The sequence below is a fragment of the Tasmannia lanceolata genome, unplaced genomic scaffold, assembly GCF_043159265.1.
Source record: "Tasmannia lanceolata isolate RefF3 unplaced genomic scaffold, GAP_Taslan_0.1 ptg000006l, whole genome shotgun sequence".
Classification (NCBI taxonomy): Eukaryota; Viridiplantae; Streptophyta; class Magnoliopsida; order Canellales; family Winteraceae; genus Tasmannia; species Tasmannia lanceolata.
Genome location: NW_027518683.1, coordinates 4,158,747 through 4,182,333, shown reverse-complemented (window position 1 = coordinate 4,182,333; position 23,587 = coordinate 4,158,747). Strand labels below are relative to the sequence as shown.

General features: G+C 37.5%; 2 protein-coding genes across 2 annotated transcripts in view; one reads left to right on the top strand and one right to left on the bottom strand.

Moving 5' to 3' along the window:
- The window catches only part of LOC143879331 (AP-1 complex subunit gamma-2-like), a 40,537-nt gene extending 25,720 nt beyond the window's left edge, over nucleotides 1-14,817 (bottom strand). Inside the window, exons 1-5 of the mRNA XM_077381675.1 lie at nucleotides 14,476-14,817; nucleotides 11,432-11,734; nucleotides 11,141-11,282; nucleotides 4,235-4,408; nucleotides 3,416-3,592 (exon numbers count right to left, since the gene is read on the bottom strand). Of these exons, the coding sequence (XP_077237790.1) occupies nucleotides 3,416-3,592; nucleotides 4,235-4,408; nucleotides 11,141-11,282; nucleotides 11,432-11,734; nucleotides 14,476-14,507 (828 nt within the window). The 5' untranslated portion in view covers nucleotides 14,508-14,817. The remainder of the gene's footprint in view (nucleotides 1-3,415; nucleotides 3,593-4,234; nucleotides 4,409-11,140; nucleotides 11,283-11,431; nucleotides 11,735-14,475) is intronic.
- Nucleotides 14,818-17,867: 3,050 nt separating this feature from the next.
- Nucleotides 17,868-21,845, top strand: LOC143879329 (uncharacterized). Its single transcript, XM_077381674.1, has 6 exons — nucleotides 17,868-18,024; nucleotides 18,132-18,308; nucleotides 18,401-18,562; nucleotides 19,877-20,074; nucleotides 21,064-21,158; nucleotides 21,235-21,845. Exons 1-6 carry the CDS (start codon nucleotides 17,961-17,963, stop codon nucleotides 21,343-21,345), a joined length of 807 nt encoding a protein of 268 aa, XP_077237789.1. The 5' UTR covers nucleotides 17,868-17,960; the 3' UTR covers nucleotides 21,346-21,845.
- Nucleotides 21,846-23,587: the final 1,742 nt, after the last annotated feature.

The following is a 23,587-nucleotide window of genomic DNA, read 5'->3' as shown; positions in this document are numbered from 1 at the left end:
AGCTCTTAGCATTAAGATAGATCCATAGATCCATTCCTCTCAGCTCTTTGCATTAAGAAACCCCTTCTTTAAGGAGCTCTGATGGGGTTGTTTCTATAAGATATTTCACTAAGACAATCAAGGAAGGAAAAACTGCAAACCCGATAACAATACCCAGTAACATAACTTTTCAAAAAAGAAAATACCCAGTAACATAAAATGGTAATGAAGAGAGATTGGGAAAGGGGGAAAAGAACTGCAGTAAAAGTGAAAGGAAAGCCCTTCACAATGACAAGAACTGCAGCGAAAGTTAAAATGGATGGGTATAAACCTCCACAAATCTGTCCATTTTTAACCTCCACAAATGGAAGGGTTAGGATGATCCTATGGAGCTGATTTTTTGTGCACACACCCCATCTATGCAAGCGCCTATCAAATGAATGCTTTGGATCATCGACACAATGTGGGCCCACATGATTTTTGAGGGGCAGCACAGATAAGTTATCTGTGCTACCCCACAGAAACAGTTTTCCCTATATATATAGCTAAGGTAGCTTTTCTGTAATCTTTCCTCTCATCTCACAGCTTAGCTACCCTCTCAAACTGTAAGTTAATTAGGGCAGGTTGCTGTTGAGTTGAGTTACAGTAAGCGAGCTAGGGAAGTGAGTTGGCTGTTGAGTTCTAGCCGGGTAAACAGATGAGCCGTAGAGAGAGGGAGCTCAAAGCCGTAAGTAAACAACCTATATATATATATATATATATATATATATATATATATATGAGGAAATGGTTTGTGTGCAGCTGCACAGATAAGCTATCTGCGCATGGCTGCACAAACCATAGTGGGGGGCCACATTTTTGGGGGGATCCAAGGCATTCATTTGGAAGGCCCTTCCATGGATAGGGTGTGTACCAAAAATCAGCCCTATAGGATCATCCTAACCCAATCAAAGTTGGAGGGGGAAATGGACAGACACTGTTTCTGCCCATTTTTTCCCTCCACAAATGGCAAGGTTAGGATGATCCTAAAGGGCTGATTTTTGGTACACATCCTATCCATGGAAGGGCCTTCCAAATGAATGCTTTGGATCCCCCCAAAAATGTGGCCCCCCCATGGTTTGTGCAGCCATACACAGATAGCTTATATGTGCAGCTGCACACAAACCATTCTCTCTCTCTCTCTCTCTCTCTCTCTCTCTCTCTCTCTCTCTCTCTCTCTCTCTCTCTCTCTCTCTCTCTCTCTCTCTCTATATATATATATATATATATATATATATATAAGTGTTCTTGCGCTGCAGTGCAGGGAGCTTCCCTGCGCTTTAGTGGCTTATAAAGCCTCCCATTGGTTCGTATAGCGGGTCCACAAAAAGTAACGAATGGGAGGCTTTATAACCCACTAAAGCGCAGGGAGCTCCCTGCGCTGCAGCGCAGGAACACTTATATATATAAGGCCGAGGTTCCATGGAGATTCAAGGACTTTCTTGGTGAAATACTCAACATTTTCTACTCGTTGAATGTTTTTTTAATCGCAAAGATATATATTAGTATAAAAGGAAAAGGGAGACCCCACGACCAAGAAGGTCAGAACAGCGTAGATACAAGAAGGAAAAAAACAAAATAGTAAATGCCACAGACCCCATGATCACGATTCCTCAATGGGGAAGAAAATAAAAAATCTCCAAGGATGCCCTCCTAACTCCTGTCCTAGCAAGACGATCCGCATCAAAGTTGGCCGATCTCATAACAAGATGGAAATACACAGGGAAACCCCCAACTTTATCCTGAATCTCATCAATCCTGTGCGCAAATCTCCAAGTTGAAGTGTGGTACCATCTATCCATCCAATCACATTCAGAGAATCTCCCTCCACTATTAATCTGCCAAGATCGGAGGGATCTGAAATCCTAATTCCCTGAAGAACTCTCCTCAACTCTGCATCATCACTTGAATCCGTAATCCCAATGGGGCAAGAAAAAGCCCACCTAGTATGCCCCATCTCACATTCTACTCAATGAATGTTCCTTTCCCAATATCTGGAAAAAAAAACATCTGCTCAAACATTGACACATCAGAGTCAACAAACTCTGGCCGTATCAAATCAATCAAAACATTTTTCAACTCGGCTAAGTGAACCTAAAATTCATTATATCAATCATTGACTCACCCGAGAAGATACAGCTTGCCTTGGAAAAGTTTTCGAACTAATGTTTTCAAAAAAAAATTCTTCACATCATATTCTTTGAAGCAAACAAAATGGTGGTCTTTGGCAAGGGAATTAGTTTCCATACCTGTGTTAACCATCGAGACCTCCATCCATCATTGTAATTAACTTCTTCTCTATTTGGAACTTGAGTTTTCTTTTATCAATAAATTATTTATATGAAAAGATGATACATAGTACACATTCTAAAACAAATTGTACAAAATGGCTTCGTATTGCATATTTATATGATACATAATAAAGAGTCGCATACTTTGGGCAGTCCACCGGAGAAAATGCTACCTTCTGGTATGCTGACATCGTATGGTGACACTACATGACTCCTAGCACCAAAAGTTTGAAGGAGAATCACCTACTTGAAGGGAAGTACTGAACAGTTGAAGGGATATGTTGAATATTTTTCTGGGCATTTTTGTCTAAGAATGACATAGCCTATGAATGCATAGACTGTTAGCAACTTTCACTAGACCAAAATTCCACTAATCCTTGGAGATTTTATCATTCAAGTCATTATAACCCCCCCTCCCCTCCTCCAAATAATTTTTTGTTTTTCTTTATGTGAGGGTAAAATGCTGAAGGGAAGTACTGAAAAGTTGAAGGAATATTTTGAATATTTTGCTGGCCATTTTTGTCTAAGATTGACATAACCTATGAATGCATAGAGACTGTTAGCAACTTTCACTAGAGCAAAATTCCACTAATCCTTGGAGATTTTATCATTCAAGTCATTATAACCTCCCCCTCCCCACTGACATAACCTATGAATGCATAGAGACTGTTAGCAACTTTCACTAGACCAAAATTCCACTAATCCTTGCCCCCCACCCCACGCCACCCCCCACAATAATTTTTTGTTTTTCTTTATGTGAGGGTAAAATGCTGACGCGAGTTAAAGCAATTAACTAAATGGCGAAGAAGATGATTTTGGATTGCCGATTACATGTAGCTCAAAAAATCACTTTTTCACAATCCCAACACAGCAAAACAGAATAAGAACTTTTCCTCTGGAAGAAAAAAAAGAAGAGAGAAATTATAATGAACATAGCATAGTGAGCCTTTTCTATTACGTGAAGCACGTTGATTGATTGAGCAGACTTACTTTGAAACACAATTGGTAAATAGCAGTTCTATATTTCATGTGCCTAAGCATCCAGTTTATATCCACTTAAACGAAATGTAGTAGCAGCAAATAGTAAACAGGACATTGAAACTGACCTGGGCAAGAATGTCATTCATACAATCACTAGAATCTGCATCTCCTTGACCCAACACGTGCAATAGCCTAAGCATTCGGATCTGTAGGAATGGGTCTGTAATCCCGGAAATGTCATACTCGGGAGAATATGGGCTAACCATGAGATCCTTTAAAACTCGAACCAAGCCATCCGTGTGCTTTTATAATCATGTAAAATATAATTGTTTGTCAAGTATTAGAAGATGGACACATAACATTGCTCAGCAAATTAAAGCTCAAGACAAGCAGCAAGACTAGCTTGTGTTTTGTTCATAAAAGGCACTACGTTACCATCATGGTTTTAAATATTGGCCGAAATCCAAAATTACGAAAAATTGATTTTTTAAAAAATATAGTATCATTCAAAAATTTCGGCCAAAATTTGGGAATTAATAAAATAATACTTTTTTTATTACCAGATTTTGGCCGAAATTTGAAACCAAAATTTAAATCCATGGTTACCATACCAAATATCAAACATGTTATTGATCAATCGAATAACTATAAGAACATCATTGCTATGAAACCCCGTGTTGGTATGTGTGCTAGGGTGAGCGCCTACGGGGAGCATTTAAGTATGTGCATGGAGTACACACCCAAAGAATATGAATTCCAAAATGAAATTCATGCAAAGAAGCAGTTCCTTGTGAGTAGAACTTCAGGGGATAGTTTTTCCTCAACAATACTACAAAAAGTATGCAAACAACTCAATGTGCTCTATAGCAAAACTGACTAATCAACAGTTGATTTGCAACCAAATTATAGGAAAGATATGGATTGGGTCATGAAATGAAATCTACCTTCCTTAGATAGCCAAGAGACTCTTCACTGGCTTTGCATAGTTCCACACAAAGTTGAATTCCAGTTATCAAAACCCCATGATGCTTTTCTTTAAGTAAAGCAGCAGCAGGACTCATAAAATTTTCTGCCAGGTCTGGAACTTTCCTAATAATCCTTGTGGAGCATAGTGCAGCCTAGAATGGACAAGAAAGCATCAACAATTACAATTATGAAAGAAAAAATGGAATGCGAATAGAATGATATAAAAGAATATGAAACAAATCATCCCAAGATTCCTATTGAAATTATTTAAGTGATAATCTATGGGTGATTAAATTCATTTTCCATCTAACAGGTTCTGACATACTGTTCAATTTCCAAATGTTTTTTTATCAATTTAAATGTATCTATTAAAAGAGAAAATAGTAAAAGGCAAATGCACAAGGTCCAAAAATAGCAAGAGCAATGTCCACTACTCATAGAGGAAAATGGAGGAACTTCAAAATTCATAGATCTATATAGGTAAAAGCCCCCCAGCAGAAAAACTACAGATGAAATGAGATACAGAAGCCCAACCACTTGCATGCAGCCCTGACCAGTATAGCCCCTTGTTTGGCAAAGGAGCAGAATAAAGTCAAACTTAAGAACAGGCTTACCAAAGTCCACTGTTAGCATCTTCCTGGAATGCTCATTTTCTCATAATTGGAGGAGGATAAAGTCTTGCCACTCTAGATCCACTTCATTTTCTTGATATATTCAAGTCTCTAGCCCCAATGGTCTTTATTGATTTGCTTCACAAGGCCAGATTTAGGGATTACAAAGTCCATCTCCTACACTATCTCACTATCCTCATTAGAACTTCTTTTTTTTTTAAAAATGCACTATCCTCATTAGAACTTTGATTGCAAATCCGCAATATTATCATCAACCAGAAACTAAAACTCCATAAGATGGACAACACAAAGGAATGTGTGAAAAGTGTCAACCCCAAAGATCCATTGTAAGGAACAAGACTCCAAAACGAAGCACTAGGTCCACATCCCTGAGTGCTGAACAGAAATAATCTTCAATTCAACTTTGACAGACACAGCAAGATTGGGAATTTGGGACAACAAAGTTCTAAAGTTTGTGTCGCACCCTGAAGTCCTAGGTATGTGGACTGGTGAACACGCAAGCAAGCCTGTCACCACTGAGGGCAAAGGAGGATTCGATCCACTCCAGCCAATAAGATTTGACATGCCAAAAGAAACAATTGTTCCGTTCATTTTTCTTTGTTTTATCAAGAAATTGAAACTGTTCATATTCTGAAATTTAACTATTGGTAACTATTCTACAACTCAACTCAACTAAGCCTTTGTCCCAAACTAGTTGGGGTCGGCCAATGAATCCTTCAGAAAATTTTCAAGAAAGAAAGGATCTACCCTGCTAATGAATCCCAAACTAGGTGGTAACTATTGCATCACATATTTTAAAATTGCCATCAAGATTACCTTGAAAGCAACTATCACTGTTAACACATTTTCCAAATGTGCCTATGTAATAAACTAATAATGGAAAATATGATTGTCTCGACTGCAAGAGACTGTTCTAAGGTATTATAGCTTCAGATCTTTATGATAGTTGACATGATTATGATTTGACAATAATATACAGTATTAAGTCACATTTTTATTGGTTATATCAGATGATAAAAATTCATATGTGCAGTCATTGACACAGATTGTTGGAAAGAACATAAATAATCAGTGATAATGAAAATTACCGATTTATTGACCCCTTGATCTAATTTTGTAAAACAAAATCCCCTTATTGAATAACATCCAAAATTATCATCTAACTTGCCAAAAACATAATCACCGCTTTTACAAGTTTTTACCTCTTCTCTTAACATTTATCACTAAGAGGGGACATTATCCCACTTATCCTTGATTTTCAAGATCAAATATGTTCTAGGAAGATATATTATTTATTCTAATAGTGTTTACTAGATTTTAAATTTTTAGAATCACAAAAACCTCACTTCCCACCATATGCAAAACATTTCAATTTAGTGATCAAGGCTGTTACTTTGGTGTTGCAAGACAAGCTTCACGCTGAATGGACGACCTAACCCTTCATTTAGGTAGGCCTTATTAATCTAGACAGGCCAAATGGGTCAACATCAAGCAGATCACATTGTAGATGGGTGACTATGAAAATGACTTCAATAAAATGATCCTAGGCATCAATAAAAAGGGCGGCCTAGTACACGAGGCTCACGCCATTGCGGGGTCTGGGGAGGGGTAGATGTAAGCAGCCCATGCATTGCAAAGAGGCTGTTTTAGTAACTCGAACCTCTGACCACCAGGTCACAATGGAGCAACCTTACCGTTGCTCCAAGGCCCACCCTCTTATCCTAGGCATCAATCTGTTGCTCAAATGTGGATGGTTGAAATTATATATATATGACGAAACTGTTGGTGAGCTTAACCAAACTTATGGTGAGCTAGCTTGCCCAATCACATGGGTCCCACATTTTGGGGAGTGATCCAAACCATTCATTTGCAAGGCCTTATCATAGAGTCTGTCCATTTTTGTCCTCCACAAATGGAGGGGTTAGGATGATCCTATGGAGCTGATTTTTGGTACACCCCCCATCTATGTAAGGGACTTTCAAATGAATGGTTTGGATCATCCTAACAAAGTGGGCCCCCATGTGATTGGGCAAGCTAGCTCACCATAAGTTTGGCTCACCAACAGTTTCCTCTATATATATATATATATAGGGAAAGGTGTGCGTACTCGGTCGAGTAGATAAGCTTATCTACTCGGTCGGGTTAAAAACAGTGGGGGCCCACATTTTTGGGGTGATCCAAACCATTCATTTGAAAGGCCCTTACCTAGATAGGGTGTCCACAAAAAATCAGCCCCATAGGATCATCCTAACCTATGCAACAGTGGAGGGAAAAATGGGGAAAAATGGATAAACACAGTTTCTCCACAAATCTGCCCATTTTCCCCTCCACTGTTGGATGGGTTAAGATGATCCTATGGGGCTGATTTTTTGTGGACACCCTATCTAGGTAAGGGCCTTTCAAATGAATGGTTCGGATCACCCCAAAAATGTGGGCCCCCACTGTTTTTAACCCGACCGAGTAGATAAGCTTATCTACTCGACCAAGTACGCACACCTTTCCCATATATATATATATATATATATATATATATATATATATATATATATATATATATATATATATATATATATATATATATATATATAGAGAGAGAGAGAGAGAGAGGAATTCTAAACTGAAGGGAGCCCTTGCAAAAAAGAGGTGAAAGGGCTCTCCTATTTGCTACACATCACCATCATGCATTAATAACGGCTGAAAAGTCAAACATGATGGTGATGTGCAGCCAATGGGGGAGCCCTTTCACCTCTTTTTTGCAAGGGCTCCCTTCAATTTAGACTTCCTCATATATATATATATATATATATGAGAATTTATATGATGGGTGGCCGTGAAAACACGTGAAGTCTAAAAAAGTAGGTACGGCCCACTCCATATGATGATCCAAACCGTTCATCTGTTTGGGCACAACGTAAATAGGTTGTGCCCCAAAAATCATTTCCGTAGGATGATCCTAACACTCCGATCTGAACTGATCTGAATATGGAGTGCCCCAAAAAGCATTTATGGAATCTTCTACAGATTGGAGGGTTAGGATCATCCTATGGAAATGATTTTTGGGCCACAACCTATTTACGTTGTGCCCAAATAGATGAACGGTTTGGATCATCATATGGAGTGGGCCGTACCTAATTTTTTAGACTTCACGTGTTTTCACGGCAACCCATTATATAAATTCTCTCTCTCTCTCATATATATATATATATATATATATATAAGAGAAAGAGAGAGAGAGAGAGAGAGAGGAAATGGTTTGTGTGCAGCTACACAGATAGCTTATCTGTGCATGGCTGCCACAAACCATGGGGGGCCACATTTTTGGAGGGATCTAAAGCATTCATTTGGAAGGCCCTTCCATGGATAGGGTGTGTACCAAAAATCAGCCCTATAGGATCATCCTAACCCTGCCATTTGTGGAGGGAAAAAATGGGCAAAAACAGTGTCTGTCCATTTTCCCCTCCAACTTTGATTGGGTTAGGATGATCCTATAGGGCTGATTTTTGGTACACACCCTATCCATGGAAGGGCCTCCCAAATGAATGCTTTGGATCCCTCCAAAAATGTGGCCCCCCCCCCCATGGTTTGTGGCAGCCATGCACAGATAAGCTATCTGTGCAGCTGGACACAAACAATTTCCTCACACACACACACACACACACACACACACACACACACACACACACACATATATATATGTATATGAGAAAACGGTTTCTACACACAAGTGTAGATAAGTTAACTACACACTAGCTTAAAATACAGTGGAGGGCATATTGTTTGGGTGATCCAAACCATTCATTTGATTGGCCCTCACATAGATAGGGTGTCCACAAAAAATCAGCTCCATAGGATCATCCCAACCCTATGATTTGTGGAGGTAAAATGGACGTGTATAAACCTTCACAAATCTGTCCATTTTTTGCCTCCACGGTTCGAAGGGTTAGGATGATCCTATGGAGCTGATTTTTTGTGGACACCCTATCTATGTGAGGGCCAATCAAATGAATGGCTTGGATCACCCAAACAATGTGGGCCTCCACTGTATTTTAAGCTAGTGTGTAGATAACTTATCTACACTAGTGTGTAGAAACCGTTCTCTCTCTCTCTCTCTCTCTCTCTCTCTCTCTCTATATATATATATATATATATATATATATATATATGGGAAAGTGTTTGTGAGCTAGAGCTCATATAAGCTTATATGAGCTAGAGCTCACAAACAAAGGGGGCCCACATTGTTTGGATGATCCAAAGCATTCATTTGGTAGGCCCTCATATAGATAGGGTGTGCCCAAAAAATCAGCTTCATAGGATCATCCTAACCCTTCCATTTCTGGAGGTTAAAAATGGGCAAATTCATGGAGGTTCATACCCGTCTATTTAACCTCAACAAATGGAAGGGTTGGGAGATCCTATGAAGCTGACACACACACACAGAGAGTAGTGGATTGGTTAGTTAGGATCATTTGTGAGGTGCAAGTTTTACATGATGATGATGAGTGATGACCCATACATGGCGTGCCTCAATCAAGCTTACACATCATTCACAACAACTTAGATTAAGCAAGTAAAATTGTCTTATCAAAGCGCCATTAAACAGCTATTAATTAAAAAGATATTGACTTGGTTAATATATTAAAATGGGTATAGGACAAGTGTTAAAAATGAGATTTGAGGTTTTAGGTGGATTGAAGATATTTTGGTTACTGTGTGAAAGTCAAAGGCATTTTGTCTGGGAAACTACTGTAAAGGGTTTTTCTGATAATTTTTCCTAAAATATATCATGTCATGCCAATACTGCAATATCATAATTGCAATTAAGAAATTTTATGTAGGGATAAGTTATCTAATAATATGATTTCTGATTCATGTAAATACATAATGCAATAATATGCTATTTTATTTGGCCAAGTCAACACATTTGTGGCAATAGTAAGTAATGGACAAACCACAAGACAGACTCACAAAGTCCAAAGCTAGTATGGATATGAATGCATTTCTGAGCCTTGATAGAAGCATTTTTACGTGTTTTGTTTTTTGAATGGCAAGCATTTTTACGTGTTTATCAGTTGGAATGTTATATAAGCCAAGACCACGTCACAAGATAATGCCAACTAAGTAACTGACCTTGCAAGTATGTTATACATAGAACAAAATCACTGACCATATACTTGAATATCAGGGTAATTTTTTTGTATTGTATAACTAATTAAAGAACAAGAATATCACAATGCTGGTTGATAAAAAAAATTAAAGGCAGAACAATACACTATGTACAATAGCAACATTAAATGTAAGAAACCACATATCAGAAGATAATGCACTATTTGTGTGATGGATGATGAAGTTCCATACTGGAATCCAATGAGAACGATTAGGTGATCTCATGGCCCCCTCCCAGCATTCCTATATACCAAGCTCTCATTCCTCCCTATTCAGCTATCTTAGCTATGCGCTCAAATAGGAACTGTAAATAAGTCCAAACATTTAATGACGTCAAAAGCCGAAGCAACATTATAGGCAATCTGATCCAGTAACCAACGAAAACACCTACAAGTATCATGCATGTAGCCTAGACATGACCATAGTCTACCAAATCCTTCTAGCCTGATGTCCATAGTTGTGTTAACATGCGAACACCTACAGCAACTTTATAAGATAGAGCCCACAGTTATGAATCGTGTCTGTATAACTTTTAAAAGTTTTTTTCTGATCAATTATAAATCTTAAAATCAATATCTGAATAGTGTAAGACCACTTGTGCCACTGATGTATGCCATGTACCTAAAGACTCTAGGTTGTCAGCTGTCATATGCCAAAAGCATATCTTTGCATACTATCTGTTAACATGATCCTCAAAGAGCTCTGTGTCCCCCACACCAACACCGAAAAAATATAGAAGAATCAGAGTATGTGCAGAACGTAGTATAGATTTTCAAATTCAACCACAAAAGAATCCCTTAGCTTTAGCAAAACTAATAAGTAGCATCAATGGGCAATTTACCACAATTTTATATGTAAAGGGAGAAATCATTACAATGTAGAAAAGTAATGAAGAATGTAAACTTCCAATGCAACAAGCTATGGGCGATGATTCCCAAATAGAGACCTCCATTTCAACACAGATAATCTACTAAAATTATAGGCACGACCACTGCATTTCATTGCAGTCTTATCCGACACAAAAAGTAGTTTCAGGACGGCTTGATCTCCTAAATCAATGGAAATAATATAACCCAGGGAAGGAATAACCTTTTTCCGTATGTTCGGGTCTCTACTCTGAAGCAGTTTTTCGACTTCTGATGCAAGATCACGTGCCATTTCTGCTGAACAAATATTTCCTAATGCACAAAGAGCAAGCCCCACAATATACTGATTTGAGTGATTGAGATCTCTATACATATGTTAAGGTTCCCCAACATATTTCATGGATAAAATAATTTAAATTTTAAAAGTTAACATAAAACTGTCTAGCAATGCATGTAAAATGGATAGCAAATTAAGTGAAAAATAGTAAGCATATTTTATTAAGTACTTGGATACTGTTTTAAAGAGTTTGTAACCAGCATAAGAACTTCTTGTCGTTCATCAAGAAGCAACATGAGGCCAAGGTATCCTATTCGCTTTTCAGGAAAGCCAGCAGATGCAATCAACTTGAGGCATTCCATTTGACCAAAATGCGTAGGGTAGCCGAGCATGTGAATGAACATGAGTTTTGCCAGATTACGATGCCTATAGTCTTGGTCATTGTCACTAACTGCAGCGCGTATAGAAGCACACTCTTTTCTTACAACAGCACGTTCCTCTGCTGCAGTTTTGCAAGCACGTATAGCCCGAATCATATCCCTGGAATTAAAAAGTAAGCATATATCACTTGAATGCTTTCAAAAGTTCAGTTGAGAGATTTAGGACCAGTAGCTGCCATTAGTAAAGAAGAATCTATAAGTACCTATGGCACCCATGCCTTAATGGTCTTTGCTTGCATTATAAGTCAAAGGATTATAGACTTACATAGAAGAATCATGGAAAGAAGATCGTCCTTTAAATTGAAGGCAAAGGGGACCCCAGGAGGTGGATTCCTTTTGATGGAATATGAAGGGCATTGCTAGATTGGTATAGCAGTATAGCTAGATCACAAAAGGATTATTGGTTACCATTGTTAGATTGGTATCCAATAATGACATGTACAATGTGATCAATGCTCAATTTGAGAAGCATCGATCTACATTATGTGACTTTAGTATAGATATGGCAATTCACAACCAACAGAAGCTAAGTCTAGATAAAGTGATTTGTATTGTTAATTATTATTTGTTTATCTTACGCTTTCATATGATTTGAAATTTTAATGGGGCATTGCTGACTGAGTCAAGTTTACAATTGCAGTTGCATGATGGTCACAATTTGGCAATGACTATATTGAACTGCAACCTTTACGGTCTGGATACGTAGTCAATTTTGTAGTGCAATGGAAAGCAAAAGAAACTGGAGTACTTAGGAGTTTCAAATACATTATTTTTGAGAAGAGGAATAGGCCGGAGCATCAGAGATTGAATGGTTTGGTCTTTGTCTGATATGACTTGAAATTTCAAGAAACGTATATTTTTGTAGTACAGTTCTCTTAATATATGTCCATTGGTCTAATGGCTCGACAGCCTCGACTAATTGGAATTTTTGTTATATTGTAGTAGTGATATGAAGAAGAGGAAATCAAACACTACCAAAACCACCAGCCCAAAGTGTATTGACGTTATGCAGGACTAGCTAGCAGAGCAAGATGTCGTTCTCACCATGGATAGGTTAGGTTGCCAATTTCTGGAACAACCTAGTGTTGCAGCTGCAGATGAGGGAGATTAAGAGATCGATAATGGTGGTCTTGTTCGAGCTGCCGGGGGGGTGAAGAAGATGCGCAGAGTGACCAAAGGAGGAGGACTGGGAGAATGAAACTTCAAAGATACTTCAGATTTGAGAACATTTATAAACAATTTCAGACTTGAACTTATATCTTGTAATATTTATAGTTGTCATTTGGTTATGCATCTTCAAGTTCCATAACTATTTCATAATTTATAATTATGAATGTGACTGAAATTAATTATGATATAAATTAGGCTCATCAAGAACTAATTTCATGGTTACATAGATTTAGCAGTTGTTTTAAGGAATAAAATGTGTATCTATTTGTTAAATTTGGTTGATGTAACATTTTCATATACTTTTCTAAATATTTTTCGTCTTTAATTTTTTCTGTACTTTAATTTTTTTTCCAAAATTTGTAGCATCTTTTCCATAACGAAATACCGAAACAGGTGGAACACCGAAATACTCCAATCAGGGAGAAAACGAGATGGTCACCGAAACAAAATGGAGCAATTGATTCCTCCATAAAACAATGGTAATGGATACCTTCTTGTTAAGTCGGGATTTCAATAAGACTTGCCTGACTGACCCATAGGTGAAATAAAAGATTTGGGATACACGAGCTACAAATGCAGCCAATGTATGTATACTCATCAAGAAGAGCTGCAAATGAGAGCAGGATAAAAGTACTCATTGTCTCCACTAGAAGAAAAAATGAATTGTTGATTTATTATCTCTGCCAGTGGAAATTATATAGGAAAGACCTAAGACGCAGATATATGGATTATGACAAAGACGTAGCATTGGCCTTATGACCACAACGCTCAAAGGTCCACACAAAGGAGAAATACGACATGATTCATCAAAACAGAGAGAGGAAACTTTGAAGCCCTAAACAAGGGGAAGGTTCGGTGAGTCTACTCTGGAAAAGAAAGATGATCACTTCCCCATTGAGATTTTGATGATGGGGAGTGGGGACCTCTACAATGAGCATGGAAAAGGTCGAATTAGTATACCACAATCTGCACCACCATCATTGTATACCACCAAGAGATTTTCAGGTGCGCAACAACGTTGGGCAAGTCCTCCAAAGATCCTTAATCACCAAAGGATCCAACCAGCACAACTGCAATTTAAAACCTAGGTCACGAGACCCCTTATTGCCTCCTAGAAATCACTAATAGCCCTTTCGAATGGAGAATATTGGAAAGGAATGATGATGCCGGTTCCAATCAAGGATTATATAGTAAATGAATATGATCATAATCTGGATGTTTTAAGCAGAAATGGGTCGAATCTTATCAAAACCATAAAGAAATCGATAAGAGGGAGGACTTGCAGGGAAGCATGTTATTGAGTGCAAGTGAGATCACCAACCTAATCATGTATGTTTGGACCATCACATAATAAGAAGAAGTGGTTTTCTCTATTATTCTTACTTTTGCCCACTACATAACGTCATTAGGTATACAGGGAGCATTTGTTTTTTGTCTAAGATGATTTGATCCTTCAATTCGTATAGTAGCTACGTGTTTTCAACATAATTCATTTTATTTTTAAGAGAATTCGGATGCACCAGATAATCAGTCTCCTTAATTTGTCAGATAGGGATTCTAAATTCATCAAAATCTATACCGGTGAAAATAATAGAAAAGGGAGTAATCAGAAGCAAAACAGACATCCCTGCACGATCGATCTAACAAAATAAAAATGAAATCAAAACTTACCTCAATCGAGTTCCGGATGAGAAGGGATTCATAGTTAAATCCGTGGTTAATCGTCGACAAATCGTTCAGATCCGAAGACGAGAGGAATGAAAGACCCGATCGCGTGGAAATTGAAGATCGAGATGCGAGGAGAAATTGAGAAAGTGAAGCTCGAGATCTGGAGGGAAGAATTGAGAGGGATCTGTGAAAGAAGAGAGTGGGAAACACAAGGGGGTTTGGATCTCAGCAAGAATCTGATGATTTATTCTTGTTTCTTTTTTCTAATCCCCCGATTGGGAAGAGCGTGAGAGAAGAGGGAGACCGTGCGTGCAAATGTGTGCATTTGTTTTACCTGGGACATCGCCCTCTAGAGGCATAGTGTAAAAGAGTAGTCAAAAATACACTTTAGGGCTGTCCTGATTAAGAAAAGGGGCCGAATATATAACTACCCTTTAGATACAGTAATACGCGAGTTTCCACGAGAGCAATGGTTGGGCCCCATCGACCATCTACATTCCATTGGGTCCAAAGTCCAAACCCGTAAATTCCAATATTTCGTGAAAATGATTTTTAGGGACTCACATATGCCATACCTAAAAACATAAATATTGCTTTGAGGTAGGAATTAGATCATCCCAAACGTGTGATAACCACACAGGACAGACTCTAATAAGCAGAAAGACATACTCAACTCAACTCAACTAAGCCTTTGTCCCAAACTAGTTGGGGTCGGCTCTAATAAGTAGAGAGAATATTGATCAAAATTATATAGAACACGGAATGAATTGTATATATTAAATGCTTCCTGTTCACATAACAAATCACCTGTTAGCAATCCAATCGGCAACTTGATTTCCTTCTTTCAACATGTGTTGAGATTTGAATCTATTGTCTGAGCTATTAAGGAAAAATCAATAATAATAATAAAATATTTGATTGGAAATCAAAGACGGTTAGGCTGCATTTGTATTGCTGGAATTAGGAATCGGAGTCAGCGTCCTGTTCTGATTGCTATTTCAATTCTCATGTAAGTATAATAAAAAAATCAAATTAAAATTTTTAGTTCAAAAAAATTGTCATCGGGGTGGAATCAGAAGTGGTAAATAAATCCCAGCATTTTTTTTATCCTTTTAATTACGCCATGGTGTTAATTTTGCCCCTTTATTTTGTTCCATTTTTAACCGAAAACCAAACACCAGAATTAGAATAGGATGATGATTCCAACATTTGATTCCGGCAATCCAAATGTAATAATGTACCCTAATGCTGTGTTTGGATTGCTGGAATCATGAATTGGAATCAACATCCTATCCGATTATCCTATAAATGGAGAAAATAAATTAAAAATAAAAAATTTAATTCGAAAAAAAATATTCAAATTTCATTCAAACCATGGTGGAATCAGAATACAACCTCTCAGGGCAGGAAAAAGATTCCATGATTTTCATCCAATTGATTCCAACCTGGTGTCAATTTTGCGAGCTGATTCCGTTAAATTTTATTTTTATTTTTTTTTTAAACATAGGAACAGTGCAGAATAGGATGTTACCTGATTCTATCAATCCAAACGCAGCCAAAGAGAAGGAACTAATTTTACACGGGAGTTGCTAGGGACCATCGATAGAAAGGCATTTTGCGGATGGGTGTTGCATGCGAGAGCAGCCACTCCAATGAATGAAACGAATAAGACAAAATATGCCGAAAAGTGAGCCGGTGTGGCTTGTCTCACATGCAATAGCTGGACACGAAATGCCTTTCTGCGATGGTCTATGGCAAACTCCCTATGGATGAAGAAAAAATGAGCAACTACCAATGGGGGACAAACATTAGGCGAAATTATCAACAGACCCATGCTTTTCAAAAATTATCAATGAGGGACAAAAGAGGTATTGTCAGTAAAAGCTTGACGAAAATGCCCTTTGACATTTACAACACGTTTTGATCTTGTTTTTTCCTTCTTGTCTCTTCTTTTACTTTTCCATTATCATCTTTTTTATTTTTTACCCTACTAGTCATCTTCCTCCTTGTTCAGCCACCATTGTTGCTGGCAAATCTTGAAAACTTGAATGTTAAGTTCTTACCATCTATCTCTTTGTATCTAGGTTTTGTTTTTATTCTTTTTTTTTTTTTAGGGTTTTGCACTATTTTTCATTCATCTGTTTCTGATTTGTCTTGGTTTAAGCGGTTTGTATTTTAGGGTGTGTTATGGAGATAATGCATGAATGGCTTCACTCACTTTTTTTGGAAGACAAGTGGTTGTATAAGAAAAAGTTGATATAATTCATGAATGGATGGCTACACATCTTTTGATTTACTTAAATTTTCTTTTGTAATACACAAATTGGGATGTATGTAATACATGAAGCACATAACACATTTAATGAAAACAACATCCGTTTCTTTTGTTATTTCTGTCACGAGCAGAATTGTAATGTCATTAGAAGAGTTGCTATAGGAAGGGGGTTTTGTAGCATAAGGGGTTTATCAACTCTCTGGAAGGGGCTTAATAACTCTCAAAAGTAGGGTTACCAATTTTCAAATGGGCTGCTTGAAAATTGGCTAAGGGTACTGGAGTTTTGGAAGGGGATTTTCAAGTCTCTAAGATTGGGGTTATCTAGTCTAAAAAATGGGGTTACCAATTTCCAAATGGGGTGATCAATTCCCTGAAAATTGGCCAAGGGTACTGGAGTTTTGGAAGGGGGTTTTCAAGTCTCTGGGATTGGGGTTATCTAGTATAAAAAATGGGGTTACAAATTTACAAATGGGCTTATCAAGTCCCTTAAAATTGGCCGAGGGTACTTGAGTTTTGGAAGGGGGTTTTCAAGTCTCTAGGGTTGGGGTTATCCAGTATCAAAATGGGGTTACCAAATTCCGAATGAGCTTATCAAGTCCCTTATGAACACGTTTTTACTTCCTGTTTTTTTCACTCATTCATTTTCACCGTTTTTTCTTTCTACCCTACGATTCATCTTCCTCATCCTCCATTGAAAGGGAGAATGAGAAATGCAAAACCCTAAAACAAATGAAAAACAAAACCTACATATAGAGAGATAGATGGGAATGAACTCACATTTCAAGTTTTCGAGCTTTGCCGCCTCCAATGGTGGCTAAATGATGAAGATGACTGGTATGTTTAAAAAAACAAAGTTGAAAATGAAAAAGTAAAAAAAAAAAGAGGGTAAGAAGAGAGAAGAGGGAAAAGTGGAAAAGCAAAACGTGTTGCTTAAGAAAAGGGCATTTTCGTCCAGCTTTTAATGAGAAGACCTATTTTGTCCTTCATTGATAATTTCTGAAAAGGATGGGTCCTGTTGCTTAATTTTTGTCCCCCATCGGTAATTGTTCGAAGAAAAAAAGGAAAGGGTGTCCATATCAATAGCACCCTCCCAAACTACAATCAAAACTTCGTGACCAAGTCTGGAATCTGGACTGTGGACCCCTTTTCGTGTCCTCCGTTAATAAAAGAAGAAGAGAACTTTACCAAACTTCAATAGTGAACTTCAGTCAGTATGGAGTTTCTCTGCTCCGTTCTCGTCGTTCTCCTCCTCCTTGCCGACTTCTACCCAAAACCAGGTAAGTAGAAAAAGAACAAAAACAAAGAGGAATTATTTCTCATATTTCAGTAAATTGCCTGAATTTTTATCAATTTTCCAACATCATTTTCTTCTTGAAAAATTCAGCTTATTCGGAGCTCGTATTAGAGCACGGATATACGGTGACGACCGTACTCGACGGAGACAAGCTACAGATCCCTATACACCCCTTTTCTGTTCTTCCTCGAGCTCGAACCCAAGACCTTCATCTCCTTGACTCTGTTAACAGCGCCTTTTACACTGTCTCCTTTCCCATCTCTCATGGTATGTAAGAAAATAGAAAAAATAAACAGCTTTTTCCTTTACTACCTTTCCTTTCTCTTTTGTTTAGGGTTTTTACTGCCCGATCGTCACAGATAGCGGGATCAGTCTATTTTCCGGCAATGGCACCGGTTTTTCCGACGGAGGTCCGTTGACTGCCATGTTCCATCATCCACGGAGCTTTGCCCTTGATTCGAAGGGGACGCTTTATGTTGCCGACAGGAATAACCATGCCATTCGGAAGATCAGTAGTTCAGGTATATCTCTTTCTTGGTCCTCTTCTTCTTTTGTCATGGATGAAAGTTAGGGTTTTTTAACGTCTCTGTTGGGTATATTGTTTTTTGTTATGCAAATAATTTCATTTTCTTTTTTAACATTCCATGGAATATAGTACCTTTAATTTTTTATCAGGTAGTAGAACAGAGAGTTGAGAATTGAGAGCTTATATTTATGAGTTCACTGAATGGTCATTCTATTTTTTATGAGGAAAATTAGAGACTAAGAATTGGGAGCTTAAATGTATGAGTTCACTGAATGATCATTCTTGAGATACTATCTTAATGATCAACCATGGGTCCTGCATAGCATGTATTGTAAAACTAAGATTGTGTGATTGAAACCATAAGCATATTATTCAAGAAATTAAACACGACAAGAGATTGGGCATACATACCTCCGTCCATGGCTTTTGATTCTTTAATGAAGATGATTTATCGATCTTGAGCTGATTCCGATACTATGCAAAACGAAGAATGAGCTGGGGCAGTCTTCTGCTCTCTCTCTCTCTCTCTCTCTCTCTCTCTCTCTCTCTCTCTCTCTCTCTCTCTCTCTCTCTCTCTCTTCCTTATGTGTATTCCAATGAGGAGAGAATAACAACATTATGTGCGAGAAAAGGGACTGATCCCATATAATTACTTGAAGGGAAACCCTAGAGTCCACCCATTACGGACTCGTGTTCCTCATATAGATGCCTTATTTGATCAAGGTTCTAAGATCATTGAATTATGGTGGGGCCACTTTCAATAAGTCCTGACTTACGATTGCCCACCAGTTCAATGGTATCGATTATGGACACACGACATGTATGTTGCCTCGAGTCACCCTCGAGTCACCTTTCTTTTCTTTTTTTTTGTGACCACAATCATTAGTTCAGAAATCAAAGGGCTTCTGTTGTCTTTTCATTTAGACAAGTCTCCCAATATCATTGCTCTTTCTTTTCCCTGTATCAATTAAACTTCCTGAAAGTGATTTTTGTTGAAATTTTCTCAGGGAGGAATGAATTTGAAACATCAATTTCTGCACTGATGAATCTGAACTTTCAGTATGATTACCATTATTTTTTACTCCTTTGTTTTGGTAACGACATTCCTCACTGCATACTTTGTTAAGCACTTCTCTAATTGGCTGTAGAATGCTTTTGGGTGGTGTAACAGTCTATAACATGTAATGAGAAAAGTGTGCAATATATAGAGAGGAGATTTGTTATTAAAACAAGGATATATGGATTATACTGCTTTGTTTCGTTCGAATGTGGTTTAAGTACATTCTTCTTGTTCATTGATGGCATCTAGGTGTGACCACAATTGCTGGAGGTTTTTCCAAGAAGCCAGGGCGTACTGATGGGCCTGCTCAGAATGCATCTTTCGCAGATGATTTTGATCTGGTGTTTGTTCCTAAAATATGTGCCTTGTTAATTTCTGATCGAGGTAATAGATTGGTCCGCCAAATGAATCTGAAACCAGAGGATTGTGCACATGAATCGCGATTAGGTAAGCAACCCCCTGCTTCTTGAATGGTTTTGACAAAAAGTTTCTATCAACAATTAACTACTGCTTGCACGTATATTTTTCTGAAAAATGGTATTTATTGACGAGTTGCATAGCTCATGATTTTTGCTATTTCTTTATTCATTAATGGCATTGACTTAATCATTCATAGAACACGCTCCTTTTAATCAATTGCTAGGCAATTTTATTAGGTAAGGAAAAAGTACAAAAAAGTCAAAAAGATATCTAATGACTCCTCAATAACCCACACTCGTCTTTTTTCGAAATGCCCTAGATGTTGCTGTTAAATTGAGTTTTAACCACCTGCAACTTAGCTCCTTCCAAATGTCCTCAGCCTAACAACGATAGTGAAGTATCCTCAATTATCCATTTAGCTCATTGTTTGAGCAATGAAATCCCTTTAAAGCACATATCAAGGAGGGCTGTTTCTAAAACCATAATGATTCTTCGAGATTGACAAAAGAAAGAAGAATGTTAATTTTGTAATCATTTTCTTTAGTTTAATTAATATCCGTTATTTATCATTCAGAAAAAAATATATCCGTAAAAGGTTCCTCCAATCACAATTCTTCATTTTGCAATGCCTATGTGAAGATCCTAGCATTTTGATGATGCTAGCTAGTGAGCCATGGGTTGTATTGATAAGATCTTGAGGCTATAGCACACCCGTATTTCCAACTTATATAATTATTTCATCATAATGTGTTTGTAATCTAAATACGGGTAAATGCCAAGATATGAGAAGGCAAAATGTACAACATTCTGACAGATTGATGTTAGTAAACTACTAGGAATCCACCAAAAGTAAACCTTAAAGAATTGAATAATCACACAAACAATTCAATAGATCGTCACAAACAATGCTAGAGCACAACATGATAATGTAAAATCCAAAACCCATCTTATTAATCTCATCTCTTTTGAATTTTACTCATGAATACATTTCATTGTCATATTTATTTATTTTTCAGAGCTAGGGGTGCCCTTGATCTCTGTGATAGGAGTCCTATGTTTGCTCGTTGGCTTGCTTTCTGGGTTTGCAGCTCGTCCGTTCCTCATCTCTCATGTAAGTACTCTTATTCTATCTCCTATTCCGTGATAAAACCTGGGAAACTCGACTTATTTCTGGCGTAATTTTGTAGATAGGACGCCTCGGGCGGCCACTCGTTCGACAAGATGTGGAAGCATTGCCGAACCATTCTGGGGAAACAAATACTGATAATCTGCTCCGACATCAAAAGCGCAATTGCTAGCTCAACTCCTTATATGGGGAGGATTGTCTGCTTGAGTCTATCAAATCTCTCCCTTATATTGGAGTTCATAGAGCAGAAAACAGAAGTTTGCTGGGGAATCCCATTTCTTTACTTGATTTGGAAGCTGCAATTAACCGGTGTACATTAAAGTTGCAGACTTTTGCTGATCACTCGTAGGATTTGATGTTTTAGGTGCACGCTTGAATGTTTTAGATGCTATCAAATCTATCAACCAGGTAGATGAGAAACACGATGTTTCTACTTACAGCCATGGAAATGTAGTACAGGCTAACGTTTCAGCCTTTGACAACCAGGCTAAACATGAAGGCTCGTTACAGCGTTTCTTACTCGATAGCTCAGGTTTAGTCAAAGAGAATGTCGAGAGTAGTTGATGATCAGTGAGAAAACCCCCCAAACAAAAGACGTTTTCATGCTGGAAACATGCACTGAACTATTATTATCTTCAAATGGGTTGCAGATTCCTCTCTTTTATTTCTCAACTTTTCTTTTTCCTTCTTGAGAGGTGCAATATCGTTTGAAATACCCCTAAAGTCTAGGAAAAGACTATTTGCTTTAAATTTTGCCAATGGAAAACCCATCTTCAGACATGGAGATCAAGAAGACTAACTGCTTTAAATTTTGCCAATGGAAAACCCATCTTCAGGCATGAAGATCTGTCTTAGAATCACAGTAGAACAATAAACATTCACCTTTTTTTTTGAATGGTAAACAACATACATTCACTTGCACCATAGTTACTCGTCCTCATGAAAAAAATGTGTAATGCCCAAATCCTAAAACCTACAAAACAACAAATAACTAATCACCTGTTTGGCATTCCAATCAGGGAAGGAATTATAAATATTTAATGCATCATATTAACATAACGAATCACATGTTTGGCATTCCAATCAGCAACTTGATTTCCTTCTTGGTACGTGTGTTGAGATTTGAATCAATTGTTTGATCTATTAGGGAAAAATCAATAATAAGAAAAATACTTGATTGGTAATCAAAGAGTGTTAGGCTGCATTTGGATTGCAAGAATTAGGAATCGGAATCAGCATCCTATTCTGATTGCAATTTCATTTCCCATGTAAGTATAACGAAAAAAATTAAATAAAAAATTTTAGCTCAAAAGATTTTAATAAAAAATTCATTCCTGTTGCGGTGGAATCAGAAGTGGTAAACAAATCCCAGCATTTTTTTATCCTTTTAATCATGCCATGGTGTCAATTCTGCCCCCTCATTTTATTCATTTTTTCAACCAAACATCAGAATCAGAATACGATGCTGATTTCAACATTTGATTCCAGCAATTTAAATGTAGGCGTGTACCTTAATGCCGTGTTTGGATTGCTGGAATCAGAAATTAGAATCAGTATCCTATCCGGGTCAAACTGGCCAGGTAAAAAATGACCCGGAAATTTTCTTTTGACTAATTGGTTGACACGGACCCCACGCATACGGACTGGGTGGACCCGTGGGTCACCTGTTCTTTTTTTAATGAATTTTTGTCGTGTTTTTCTTTTCAGTTTTTTAAAGATTTTTTCTATCAAACGCCCATCCTTTGCATGTGATACAGCCATTTATGTTGACTTTTTGGCATATTTGTCTTATTCATTGACGTGGCTGTCATCACATGCAAAGGATGGGCGGAAGTAGTTTTATTCAAAGGTGGCTAGCAAATTTCTTCGTAATAATCAAGTAAGGTCTACGAGAAAAATTACGAAAAAGAGGCATCGAATAAAATCTTGGCCGATGCTCTCATAAAGGGACTGAACAAAGATCAAATATTAAAAACTGTGGGGAAGATGGGATTAAAGACTGTATAGACAGGCCTTAATCTACATCCATGTTATTTTGAATTTTTGAATTTCCCTCTTTTGGCCAAGATAAGCACTTGATATGTTTTATGTTTACAGTTGTTTTGTGTCATTCTACATTTGATGACATGTCATTTTTGGAAAAAGTTGTTTCATTCTAAACTTAATGATACAGCTTAACTCGAATTTAGATAAGATAACTGTAACATTCCAAATAGAAACATGGAATAGTTCTTTGCAAAAGAAACTATTTAGGTCTTATTCTTGTATGGAAACATAAAATGGTTCTTTGCAAAAGAAACTATTTATGTCTTGTTCTTGTATTGAAACTCAACAATGATGCTTATTGATATTTGTTTTTCAAATAATATGAAATGTACTAAGTTCTCCCCCTTTTCTTTCCTTAGCCATCCCCT

Bases quoted from the DNA above. Each gene is read 5' to 3' on its own strand.
- LOC143879329 (XM_077381674.1), top strand. From the start codon at position 17,961: ATGGAGTTTCTCTGCTCCGTTCTCGTCGTTCTCCTCCTCCTTGCCGAC. The intron at 18,309-18,400 runs GTATGTAAGAAA...CGATCGTCACAG, and splicing joins CTCCTTTCCCATCTCTCATG to ATAGCGGGATCAGTCTATTT. The intron at 20,075-21,063 runs GTAAGCAACCCC...TTTATTTTTCAG, and splicing joins TGCACATGAATCGCGATTAG to AGCTAGGGGTGCCCTTGATC.